This window comes from Ahaetulla prasina, chromosome 12 (genome assembly GCF_028640845.1).
Source record: "Ahaetulla prasina isolate Xishuangbanna chromosome 12, ASM2864084v1, whole genome shotgun sequence".
Taxonomy (NCBI): domain Eukaryota; kingdom Metazoa; phylum Chordata; class Lepidosauria; order Squamata; family Colubridae; genus Ahaetulla; species Ahaetulla prasina.
Window position 1 is genome coordinate 22,817,573 of NC_080550.1, and position 13,887 is coordinate 22,831,459.

Consider the following 13,887-nt stretch of genomic DNA (forward strand, 5'->3'; position numbering starts at 1 on the left):
GTGGTACCTATTTATCTACCTACTGCATACTTTCAAACTGCTTAGGTGGTCAGGAGCTGGAGCAAAAGGAGCTCACCCCATTATAGAATAGAATAGAATAGAATAACAGAGTTGGAAGGGACCTTGAAGGTCTTCTAGTCCAACCCCCTGCTTAGGCAGGAAACCCTACACCACTTCAGACAAATGGTTATCCAATCTCTTCTTAAAAACTTCCAGTGTTGGAGCATTCACAACTTCTGGGGGCAAGTTATTCCAGTAATTATTTGTTCTAGGTTGCTTCTCTCCTTGATTAGTTTCCATCCATTGCTTCTTGTCCTGCCCTCAGGTGCTTTGGAGAATAGCTCAACCCCTTCTTCTTCGTGGAAGCCCCTGAGATATTCAAAGACTACTATCATGTCTCCCCTAGTCCTTCTTTTCATTAAACTAGACTACCCAGTTCCTGCAACCGTTCTTCATACGTTTTAGCCTCCAGTCCCCTAATCCTCTTTGTTGCTCTTCTCTGCACTCTTTCTAGAGTCTCAATATCTTTTTTACATCGTCAGGACCAAAACTGAATGCAATATTCCAAGTGTGGCCTTACCAAGGCCTTATAAAGTGGTATTAACACTTCATGTGATCTTGATTCTATCCCTCTGTTTATGCAGCCTAGAATTGTGTTGGCTTTTTTGGGCAGCTGCTGCACACTGCTAGCTCATATTTAACTGATTGTCCAGTTAGGACTGCAAGATCCCTCTCACAGTTACTACTATTGCGCAAGATACCATATATGCTGTACCTGTGCATTTTGTTTTTCTTGCCTAAATGCAGAAACCTTACTTTTTTCACCATTGAATTTCATTTTGTTAGATAGCTCCCAATGTTCAAGTCTGTCAAGATCCTCTTGTATCTTAAGCCTATCTTCTGGAGTGTTGGCTATTCTTGCTAGATTGTTGTCATCTGCAAATTTGATGAATTCATGTGGTGCTTGGGTTTCGAACCTGGGCTGTCAGTTTTCTAGCTGACAAGCTCAGTTTCTTTAACCGCTGAACGATTGTGCCCCTCTTTTAACCAATGGATACTGGAAACAAGATGTTGAGTCTCTCTTGGGATTGGTGGAAGCATTAACAGCTGGCTTGAGACCAGATCCAGGGAGGGAAGGGGAGTCCAAAATTTCCACTAATGGGAGAACAAGGCCTTCCACAATGTCTACAGAGCTGGAGTATTTTTGCATCCATCTTGTAATACTTTGAAATAAACCAGAGTGGAATGAGAAATAATTCAGCTGTGGAAAAGGTAGAATTCCATGCACAAAATTAGGCGCACAACTGGCCCTGAAGGAACACAAAAGAGTGGGTGTGTAGATGTTTCCTTTAGTCATTCAAAATCTTAGTTCAGCCATATTTTGAGAACTTTTATTAACTGACATATTGCAACCCTGACATTATATCATCATTAAAACGCACACACAGAGAGAGAAATAATTACCTCTCTGAAATGGTTAATGTCATGGGCCAACTAAATTAGGCTTAAAACAGACCCATACGGAAATTGCTCAATAATAAAATTTGGCAAAGGCATAAAACCCTAATTTATCACCCAGTTAATACTGGCACGGGTACATCTGGAAACAGCGCAGTAAATTAGACTTCTGTTAGCTCTCCAACGCTAACCTCAGAAAACCTATTAATAAAGTTAAGGAGGCCGCAGTTTTAAAAAGACATCACTGAGAATAATCTAGATTTACTTCTTTAGAAAAAAAGGATCAATAAACATCATTGCTTCCGGAGTATGTGCCTCTATCATTGCTTTCAAGGTTAAGGAAGTCTTTGACAATTTTTAGGTCCATAAGAGTCTGCCCAAAGCCGTGTGATGACACCAGGATGGCAGCACATGTGTGTTTATGAAGTCATCACATGTAACCTAATTATATCACTTGCACAATGATCTTATCTTTTTATGGGAATGTTATTAGTTTGTAGTGTAGCATACAAAGAAAATATGAAAGTAAATAATAGGAAAAAAATAGGGAAGGAAAAAGGGAAGAGAAAAGGCAGGCAGGAGAAAAGGGGAAAAAGAAAGAAAAGGCATTCGCTTCCGACTCCCTTCGGTGCAGCAGAATAAGGCATTAACCTCAAACCTCAACTTTTTACTTTTACATAATAGTTTAAACTAGCCGTTTCTATTACAACAAATTATCTAATCGGTAACACCCATATCAAAGTTTCATTTTTCCCCCCACCTCGAGCACAAAGTCCAGAAGTGGTTTCCAAGTAGAAATAAAAGTATTTGTATTTTTTTTTCCTTTGATCAGAACAGTCAATTTAGCCATCTCTGCTAGCTCCATCAATTTTTGCAGCCATTCATCCATTGTGGGGAACCTTCCATTTCTTTGTGTAGTCTTGGTGCTGCCAATATCATGGAACTAATATCAAAGTTCCAATTTTTTTCCCCCCAAGTCTTTTTCCATCAAACCCAAAAGAAAAGCCTCTGGTTTTCTGTTTATATTCACTTTAAGAATTTTCTGTATTAAGGTTATGAATCCTATTCCAATATTTCTTTGTTCACAATGAACTTATGATATATGAGATCTTATCCTGGCCCCTGCTCACCATGGACACCCATGGTTAGGGCAAGGGGTGGAAGATGGTTATTCCTCAAAGATAGTGAAAAAACTAAAATGCTTTAATGCAGGAGTCTCCAACCTTGGTCCCTTTAAGACTTGTGGACTTCAACTCCCAGAGTTCCTCAGCCAGCTTTTCTGGAATAGGTTGCCTCCTGGAGTTGTGGGTGCTCCATTCTGGAGGTTTTCAAAAAAAGATTGGACAAAACGTTTGTCCAGAATAGTGTAAGCACTTTATCTTGGGCAGGAGGATGGACTAGAACAGGGGTCTGTAACCTTAAACACTCAAAGAGCCACTTGGACCCATTTCCCACAGAAAAGAAAACACCAGGAGCCACAAAACCTTTCCTGTGCCTGACTATTTCTTGAACAGCCACAAAACTAGCATATATAGTTGAATTAAATGTTCTGTTTTCTTCTTAAGCTTTTCTTTTCTTGGATTTATCCATGGTTGGCCTACCGAGGGGTTGAAAAGGTCAATAAATCGTGTGCCAGGGGTTGTTGCACATTGGCAATTGTGACACTATTTGGAGTGACAGGGAGCCGCAGCAGAGGGGTGAAAGAGCCGCATGTGGCTCTAGAGCGACAGGTTGCTGACCTCTGGACTAGAAAAACTCCAAGGTTTCTTTCAGCCCTATTTGTCTATGATTCTATTCTTTGAAAAACACAATTGTCCACCTGTCCCTTTCATCTCTATTATTTTATTAACACGGTCCCAAAACCAGTGCTTCCAAAGTGTGCATATTCAATCCTTAAAAGGAAACGAATTGAGAATAAAGGATGAAAATTTAAAAGGGAATTAAAAGTAGAAGGATAAGATCTGATTAGGATGTTGGGTGAATTGGCTGATGTAAGCTTGGACTCTCAAGCATGGTGGGAGATGGAACACATGAAATTTTCTTGGCCTCTGATCAGCTTCTCATAGGAGAATGGAAGGAGAAGCTATTTTATCCTTTGTGTCAAACAATACAAAAGTCAACAAAGAAATTAGAGGTGAAACTGATCAGTGGCTAATCTTGCCATTGAAGACAGAAGACTCCATTAAACTAGGTATCCATTTCCTACAATTATCTCATGAAATAAAAGGTGATTTGATTGATGCCTTAAATTCTTTTCATTATTATTGTTATGTTGTTATTTTTCATTATCATTGTTATGATATTTCCCTACGATTTGTCAATAGTTATGATACTTCCCTACTATGAATATTTAGAGGTCCTCAAAATATGGACTCCAATTCTACCTGGTCGTCAAATAGGGATGGGGGCTTGCTGAGAATTCCTGATAAAGATCTACACATCTAGAGAGCAACAAGATAAAAGTTAAGCAGCACAGAGTAGCGGATGAGCACAACAGTCCAATTCATGTATTGTCAGGCATGAACAATCAATACCACAATCCGCACCACAATTCAGTTAACTTATTGCTTAAGCCTATAGACAAGAATCTAGTCAACTAATAGTCAGCACTAAATTGGTGCTAAATAAGAGTCAGCAGAATTCAAGAGGGTCTGGACTTAGACCATTTATGAGAACATAAGGATTCCAGGCTGATTCTTGTCTTGACTCCCACCCCTCCCAGGTTCTTCCTGTCCTTCTTCTACATGTATAAACTGTAGGACAGAAAGAGAGAAGATAGAGAAATGATTTCAACATGTAAGAGTGCTTAGAAAGTTGGGGTTTAGAAAATGTCTTCTGATGTAAGATATCCTGTAGGACAAATTCCTACAATGAGCATAACTCCATCTATTTCTCAGCTTTGTATTTAATTTCCCATTATGAAGTGTCTATAATTGGCTGGTCTTTCAAGAGAGGTCAGTTCCATCGAAACCAAAATTATTCATTGACTCAAGCAATGAACATTTCATTCTTTCACGCCCCCCCCCCAAGCAGACCGAAGAGTGGTCTGCCTAGAGTACTACTGAAGACAATTAATTAGGTAACGGTTTAGTCTGAACCATCTTCGTATCAAAATAAACTTCCTACTGGGCCATTAAAAACACCCATCTGTGAACCATTGCAAATTATTGATTCCACGAAACTTAAATTAACCAGAAATGGCAAGCAGGCATTAATATATTAGGCCTCTAGAGATAAACGTCAGAACATGTCAAGGGGAGATTTTACGATTAAAAGCTTGAAAAGGGATGAATAATAGGAATCAATGGCAGCAATTATTTTCATGTATTTCTAACTTTCTAGAAAAGGAACTGCAGAGTTTCAAATGTTATGGAGGTTTGCTTCTAAGAGGTGGGGGAACTGTCTCATTTTTCAGAATATAGCCTAATTCAGGGGTCTCCAACCTTGGTCCCTTTAAGACTTGTGGACTTCAACTCCCAGAGTTCTTCAGCCAGCTTTGCTGGCTGAGGGACTCTGGGAGTTGAAGTCCACAAGTCTTAAAGGGACCAAGGTTGGAGACCCCTGGCCTAATTGATCATTTGGCTAACAACAATTCCCATGTCAAGCATATTTCTTCAGGAATAATCTTATCATCAACTCTACATCTTCACCAAGCTGTAAATCATCTCAGCCCTTGAAAACTATAATGCACTTACCCAACTGGTAGCACTACATACAGCCCACTTGAGGCAGATGTAGAGTTGATGTGGCCATCACCATCAAGTTAGGTCTGATACTTGATGACCACATAGAGAAAAGCCCACCAGCTTTGCTTGCTTCCAGTAAAGGCCATAACTTTCCCAAGAAAATTGCACTATTTTTTCTGTCCTTCTCTTGCTATTTAAAGGAGGGGGCAAAGAGGGAGAGAAGACCCTGATATTGAGAAGAGTGGAATGCAAAAGAAGAAGATGGCAGAGGATGAGACAGTTAGATAGTGTCATTGATGCAATGAACATGAATTTGACAGACAGTGGAGGCACAGCTTGGAGTACCATGATTCACGGGGTTGTGAAGATCTGAACACAGCTGAACAACAACTAGATATAGATATAGATAGATTTAGAGAGATGATAGAGAGAGAGAGAGAGAGAGATTTAGATAGATAGGATAGAGATGATAGAGATAGATAGATTTAGATAGACAGAGAAACAGACAGTTAGATATGATGTTGTTAGTTGCGAAGTCGTGTATGACCCATCGTGACCCCATGGACAATGTTCCTCCAGGCCATCCTCTGGAGTTCATTTACGCTCACACTGACTGCTTCAGTGACTCCATCCAGCCACCTCGTTCTCTGTCGTCCCATTCTTCTTTTGCCCTCAATCGTTCCCAGCATTAGGCTCTTCTCCAGGGAGTCCTTCCTTCTCATTAGGTAGTATTTGAGTTTCCTCTTCAGGACCTGGCCTTCTAAAGAAGATAAAGAATAATAGAGATGATAGAGATAGAAATAGAGATAGAGTTGGACTGATAGATAGAGATACAGATACACATATGCATAGTAATAAAGATAAAGATAAACAAGACTTCAGTAATGAAATGGTATGAGGGAATGGCCTTGGAAGACTGGAAGAAGAGCAGCTCTCTAGGCAACAGTCAGATCAGGGGTGACTGAGTCTGCAGAAGGAACAGGAGTCTATACAATATCTCAGAAGGAAATCTCCCTAGTAGTCTTGAACTGTTAACGTGAATGAGGAAGGGTAGACTTGCAGCCTTTCAAAATTCTGTGAATGTAACCTTACACTAAAGAGAGAGTTAGCCCTTCTTCTGGACTATCTTGCAAGGCTGACAAAACCGCACTGTTGCAGCTACCAATTGGATTTTTTGCCCATACCCTGCAGATGACCCCGACTTCAAGAGAGCCATCTGTTGTCGTGTCCCACTCCTCCGCTGACGACCGGGTCAGGGAAATCCGAATCAGGCGTGCCTCTGCAGCTCTGCCAAAGTCCTAGCAAAGTTCTCAAGGCAGGCAGGAGACCAGAAAGTGACTTCAGCAAGATATGTTAGACTTTGCCTGACTCAGAGAATGCCAGAAAGCAGATCCTTTATATAGGCCATGGGGTGTGGCTCCATGACTCAGCACTTATCCAGGCCTGCCCCTCCCTTCCTTCTGTCGCCGCCGCCTATCAATTCTTCTGAAGCGAGGGTCACTCCAGTCTGCAGCTGTTGGCAATTGACCTTCCTCAGGCTCACATGCTGTGGGGGAGGGGGAGGGGTCTAGTTGCTCCGTTTGCCTGGGCATGGAGCCAGAGCTGGGGGCTGGAGGTACTTCTTCCTCCTCAGCCTGTCTGGGCATGGAGCCAGAGCTGGGGGCTGGAGGTATACTAGGACATTCCTCAGTGTTCGGAAGCAGATAAGAAGGTCCCGGCTGCGGTGAAAGTGGGCAAGACACAACATCTGTCTTGATTTGATTTAGAATTGATGGGTTGGTTCTCCTTTCGGACCCCTTAATTCTTAGTGGCAATCTCCAAATCTTAAATTCAAAGCTCTCTCTCTCTCTCTCTCTCTCTCTCTCTCCCTCCCTCCCTCCTTCCCTCCCTCCCTCTCTCTCTTCTTTTATACAATATCCATGTTTTAAGAGCTGTGCTTTAGGACCGGAAAGAGTCCTGGCTTTAACTATTCTGATCTCTGTTGTCCCTGAAATGTCCTTGTCCTTCTTCATCGTGTCTCCTTTTCCAGTTTTTCTCCCTAGAGGGTAGCTTTTCTTCTCCAGCACATTGTACGTCTTTTTCTATTCTTGAATCTGAGAAAACAAAATGATCCATCACCCTCTCTGTCAACCGTCAGTTCATTAGCATGCCTGCCAGTTGACCTCACTTTGGTTTTTAGTATTTCAAGTTTTTCCACTCTCCACTCTTACTTTCTTTAAATGTTTCTTCTCAATCATTATCTTCGCCTAACAGGTTGGTGTAGTCTGCACATCGCAGGCGGTTACTGTTTCAGTCACCTCTTTTGATTTCAGCCCTCCTTTATTGCAATCCTGTCTTTTCATTCTTATTCCCTTACGGGTAGTCCTCAAATAACAACTGTAATTGGTTCCAGAATTATGGTTGTAAAGTTGTGACGGTCATGAAATTGGTCACCAGATTAAACACGCTCATTTTGCCCAACCAGGGGCTTGGACTAGAACAGGGGTCTCCAACCTTGGTCCCTTTAAGACTTGTGGACTTCAACTCCCAGAGTTACTCAGCCAGCTGGCTGAGGGATTCTGGGAGTTGAAGTCCACAAGTCTGAATAGAATAGAATAGAATAGAATAGAATAGAATAGAATAGAATAGAATAGAATAGAATAGAATAGAATAGAATAGAATAGAATTTTTTATTGGCCAAGTGTGATTGGACACACAAGGAATTTGTCTTGGTGCATATGCTCTCAGTGTACATAAAAGAAAAGATACCTTCATCAAGGTACATTTACAACACAAATGATGGTCAATAAAGGGACCAAGGTTGGAGACCCCTGGACTAGAAGATCTCCAAGGTCTCTTCCAAACCTGTTACCCTGTGTCCCGTGTTCTAATTTCTTTGGTCAAACTGAGGTTACCTTACTATGATGTTGGTTTAACCTACATGATGTTCAACTACATCATTAAGCTTTTATTTTAATGTCTCTAATTTTGGGGGAGGGAGAGTTTTTATGATTGTTCTTCTCTTTGGGCCCATTTGGATGGCAAGTGTGTTATACCTTACAGAGATGTTGGCAATTTTTAGGGTCAAGGCATATTAAGATTGTGTTAAAAATACTATATTGCCTATTCTAGCCTTGAATAGAGTAATAACTCTAAGCAGGTTTTAACATCTTCCATGTGGAAGATTGTCCTCTAAATATGGGAGAAAAGTGTCAAACTTCCACAGATATTTTTGAAAAGAAAGCTGCAGCCGAACAAAAGCCACAAGGAAGTCCCATCCCTGATGGTGCCTGCATTGAAATAAAAGTTTCTTATTTTACAAGGACGCTTGCAATGGGAATTTGCAAGGTGAGAAGAGTAATTTGAAATCACCAAAGTGGAAACAAAGCACATTTAATTAGATCCTTTAGGATTAAGTGGATTTGAAGTGGATTAGAACTATGTAGGACACGAGTCTATAGGAAAGAATAAAATGGCAATGACACTCCAAAAGGACACCACTAAATATATGGTTGGCTATAACCAATGATGCCAGGACCGTATTTATTAGAATTAACGATTATCAAGGGATCAGACTGTGTGTGTGTGTGTATTCACTACACTGCAAATTAGTGCTCCCAAGTTCTGACAGAATGAGATTAGTCAACTAACAGTCTTGCTAGTTAAAATGGGCTTTGGGTTTAAGTAGACAAGCAGGGAAACATTTACTTATTTCATTTTTTTTTCTTAAAAAAAAAAATCAATTTATACAGCTGCCTATTTCGCAGCTCTATTTTCCTTAAAGATAGAGCAGCTAGCTGATCAAGCATTAGCTATCCATGCTACAACCAGGCGATATGACCCCTACATGCCCCTTCCTTTCAATTTTGTTTTGTTTAAATTGAGCGGAAAATAAATGGAAAGCTGAGCTACTGTCAAGGGCCAGCAAGGAGCATCTTCTTTATTACAGTGTGTCCACCAGCTCAAAAAGAGGTTGCCTGCTCCCTTCACGGCCCCTGACCCTCCAAAATAGCAGGGAGCATTGGCAAAAGTGTAGCTGCTGTAATGGTAATATTGGAAAAGCTGTTGCTGTCGAGAGTGCAGCTACGACACACACACACAGAAAAGATGCTGTACCCTAGAAAGAGTGCAGAGAAAAGGAACAAAGGGCCTGGGGGCTACATGGTACAATGGTTAAGGGAGCTAGGTGTGTTTAGCTTAACAAAGAGGAAGGTTTGAGGGGGGGGGACATAATAACTGTCTTCCAGCACTTGTGTGGCTCTCACAGAGAAGTTGACTTATTCTCCAGAGCACCAGAGAGCGGGACAAGGAGTAAGAATGTTTTAAAGAGAAATCCAACCTAAAAGTGAGGAGAAATTTCCTGACAGTGAGAACAATTAATCAATAGAACAGCTTGCTTCCTGGAGTTGTGGGTGCTCCATTACTGGAGTTTTCAAAAATAGACCAGACAACTATTTAACTGGGATGGTATAATAAAGTCTGCCTGAAGCACGGGGTTTGGACTAAAGTCCCTTCCAGCAATATGATTCTATGAGTCTATGATTCTGTGATTCTATGACTGATTCTGTGATTGATTCTATGGTTGATTTTATTCTATGAGTCTATGATTCTATGATTGATTCTATGAGTCCGTGATTCTATGATTGATTCTATGATGGATTTTATGATGGATTCTATGATGGATTCTATGAGTTTATGATTCTATGACTGATTCTACGATGGATTCTATGCGTCTGTGATTCTATGATTGATTCTATGATGGATTCTATGATGGATTTTATGAGTTTATGATTCTATGACTGATTCTATGATTGATTCTATGATTGATTCTATGATTCTATGATTGATTCTATGATTTTCTATGAGTCTATGATTCTATGACTGATTCTATGATTCTATGATTGATTCTATGACTGATTCTATGATTCCATTGTAACTTCCATTGTTCATGCATCAACCCCAAACAAGGGTTGATGCATGAACATCCTTCCCAACCAATGGGTGATTTCATTCCTCTTCTTAAAAGCTTCTTGCCCTTCCTTGCTGCTTGCTTTATGAGCAAAACTGTGATGGATGAGACTGAGCTAGAACTGAGCTGACCTAAAACCTCCGGTGTTTTTGCAAACCAGGACGATGGAAAGCGAAGACGGACGGAAAGCCTTCCTTGTGTTTCCCACCAGTAAGAGCCAGGCCTCGAGCCAGAAAGGGAGGAAGGGAGCTCTGAAAGGCAACGGGAGGAGGATTGACTACCTGCTCTACAGCAAGGAAGGACTCTACCTGGAGTGGAAAACAGTAAGCTGATTTTAATGACATTTAAAGCTAAAATTTCAGGTCTGCTGTAAGGAAAAGTGCTTCATGAGACAAGTCCCTTCCCACCAGGAATACCAAGTAAGAAATTTGCATTCTAATGGCTCAACGGTATAAGTGGAAGGGAGAATCTGATCTTTCCAAACGGATAGATATTGCACGATGTGCCCTGAATTCAAGGAAAGATCTAAATTTAATTATCCGTTAGGCTTTATTTCATCCCCAATGTTCTGGTGCGGATTTTAGCTAACAATAACTACCCCTATTGAAATCTGTGCAGAAGAGCACATTTTGAGAAGAGTGATACATTTAAATGCATGTGTATGTGTACGGATGAGTGTGTGAATGTGTGTGAGTATATTGCTATAAAGCAGGTATATACACTGTAACATATTCTGAATTCCAGAATCTGGGGACAAATATGAATGTGAATAGTTTTGGAAGCATCCATGTACTTATGTACCAAGAAAGCTAACTGATGTTGTTTCATTCTCTTTTTCCTCTCTTCAGACCCACCTCCCTTCCACTTCTTCACCAAACTGTTGTGCAGATGAATTGGGAGATATATTTGTGGTCCTTGAAGCTTTTTGTTTGGAAGGCAAATGCAATGTAGGGTCCTTGGTACTCTCTGACCTTGGTGGTTTTCTTGCATGCATTTCATTACCCAACTAGGTAACATCATCAGTGCTAGAAGGAGTCCGGCTTGCTCTCTTTTTATATACAGTAGCTTGCCCTGACAGTGTTGGTGGGAGTAGTGGTTCCTCCTCCTCCTCCTCTTCCTCCTCCTCCTCCTCCTCCCCCCCAACAACAAACCCCACTCCCTTCTACCACTGATGATATTCCTTACTTTGGTAATGAAATGTCTGCAAGAAAACAACTTAGTTCAGAGAGCACTGAGGAACCCCCTCTCCCACCAGTTCAGCCCTGAGCTATAAATATTCTCTTCTAAATCCAAGATAATTAAACCCCTTGACAGCTGGCAGCATTAATTTTTTTCCAAAAAAAAATTGCCTTGCTCGTCAAATAATGACCAAGCTGATTTGTAGAAGGAGACTTCCTATTCAGCCAGATGTTATTCAATGGCTTTGTTAGACTCAACAGGAGGGAACCTCAGAGGCCCTGAAGATTACTAAGACCTTCGCTTGCTCTTTCTAAAAAAAAACAAAACACCAAAAAAAAAACCCATTTCTTTTGTCATTCCCTATGCAGGAAGTAGAAGAATTCAGTTTTATTACCCAATTGGCAGGACTCACGGATCACCTGCCTGTTGCCATGCGTCTCATGGTATCAACTGGAGAAGAAGATTCTTAAAGAAGGAAGGAAAAGTTTTGTCACTTTTTCCTCAAGAACTTAGCAGAAGGAACTTCCACAATTTGTGACCAAGATGTAAGAGCGGTCTTTTCTGGTGCCCCACCCCCCACCATGCCTCTAAACCCCTCAGGATGGACCAGGCTGGTTTCCAATTGATTTTTCTACGTTCAAAACCCACTTTGGAGGCTGTTGGGGGAAAAAAGGAAACACAGAGGCGGATGTGAACATAATGTGGGGAGTTGGATGAGATGAAGGTCAACTCTACTGAACAAGTGTCACAAGTTGCCCCAGCAACCAGGCAGGCCTATATTTCTATACTTTCACTGTGGACTTAAAAGAAGCCAAGATAGAAGTCCCAATTCCTTTGAATCAGTGCCATTCTTACTTAATCTACGCACACCCACATCCGCACATATGCCCACCCACATATATATCTATATATAGAGATAGAAATATATATAGGTATATATGGATATATAGCACAATTTAGTTTATAATCAGTCTGTGCTTGTGCTGCTCCAGAAGTGAGTTTTTGCTTTATTTCTTTAGATATCCTTAAAATGCTAACTCTTTCTTTCCTTCCTTCCTTCCTTCCTTCCTTCCTTCCTTCCTTCCTTCCTTCCTTCCTTCCTTCCTTCCTTCCTTCCTTCCTTTCTTTCTTTCCCCTCTCTCTCTCCATTTTTTTAGCCTTGTAAAGTAGTAGCAGCATGCCTGGATTGGAAGCATGTGTTTTACATTGCATGGCATCACTTTGAAATGAAATGGTTATAAAGGTGACCAGTGAGGTTGGAAGGTGGGTGGGTGGGTGGGGGAAAATTTACCATCCCAATGATGACTCAAAATCAAAAGAGGCCAAGTGAAAGCATTTTTAGAGACTGAACCCCTATTAGGGGTTCATTGATGAATACTAAGAGGCAACCAGGTCACTTGAGTATGGACCTTGGATGAATGAACAATGCAGAATGCCAATTCATGTCTTAATGCCATTCCCACTTTTAATAATATAATACCGACAAGGACTGATTGATTCATGAGACACACTGAAGGGGCACTGGTTTCTTTGAAGAGGGTCCCCAAAAGATTGCAAGAGAGAGGATTAGAGAGAGAGATGTACAAAGATCTCCTGATCCAGCTGGTCTTTCTGAACCAATAGACTAAACCTCTGACCTGAGGTCACTCTTGTCCCAGAGATCCTTTTAAATTGAGTGGAGCAGATATGAGACTTCATCTATGGAATTCCAGGGGCCATCCCTTGACCAAAAAGCCCCACTGGACATTGTCCAATGTTCCTACATCTCACCTCAAAAACTGAATAGCGCTCTCATAAGACAGAGGACCATTGGGTCAGGAGAAAGTTAGCTCAGCCTTTCTCCTGGACATGTTCATTTTTTAAGCATAGGAAATGATGAGAAAGAATTGAGATTTTTTTTTTAAAAAAAATGGCCACCTTCTGTATAAAGCAATATTTCCAGGGTAAACTACCCTGTTAGATTCTGCAAAGCAGATTGATACGGATTACTACATCCATAGCATAGACTCCTATCAAGTTCCTAGTAATGTCAAGAGGAAGGAGCTCTGGATAAGATAGAACAGGGTTTCTCCACGTTGGTGACTTGAGGATGTCAGGACTTCAACTTCCGGAATTCCCCAACGTCACTGGCTGGGGAATTCTGAAAGTTGAAGTCCAGACATCTTCAAGTCACCAAGGTGGAGAAACCCTGAGGTAGAATGAAGTTATAGGCCAACACCATCAAACTGAGATGATGATCATCATCTTCATCATTAAACGACTCCATTATCCCTTTCAGGGTGGAGTCTGGGCCACTGAATGGAGCTAGCAGAGTGTTTTAATGGCCAGATGTCCTTCCTGTCGCCAATGCAGAGTTCTGTTCAGCAGATATATTTTCATTGTGCCCAGAGAGAGAAATATCTGCCTCTACCTAGGATCGAACTCCCAGCCTCCTGATTGTGAGCAACAGCTCCACATCTAGGCCACCACACCACTCTAAGGTACTGCTGTGATGCAGTAATTCATTCCTCTGGCATTTTATCTATATAATCAGAGCAATAGGAGATCCACTTGAGAAAAGGTGCTGTAAAATGGAGTATGGTTTTGATTCCGATGAGGAGAATCAAAAGTCAAGGC

General features: G+C 41.1%; 1 protein-coding gene across 1 annotated transcript in view; it reads left to right on the top strand.

Moving 5' to 3' along the window:
- The window catches only part of SMPD3 (sphingomyelin phosphodiesterase 3), a 56,311-nt gene extending 44,570 nt beyond the window's left edge, over positions 1 to 11,741 (top strand). The window contains exons 7-8 of the mRNA XM_058155574.1: positions 10,253 to 10,415; positions 11,640 to 11,741. Coding sequence (XP_058011557.1) covers positions 10,253 to 10,415; positions 11,640 to 11,741 — 265 coding nt within the window. The remainder of the gene's footprint in view (positions 1 to 10,252; positions 10,416 to 11,639) is intronic.
- Positions 11,742 to 13,887: the final 2,146 nt, after the last annotated feature.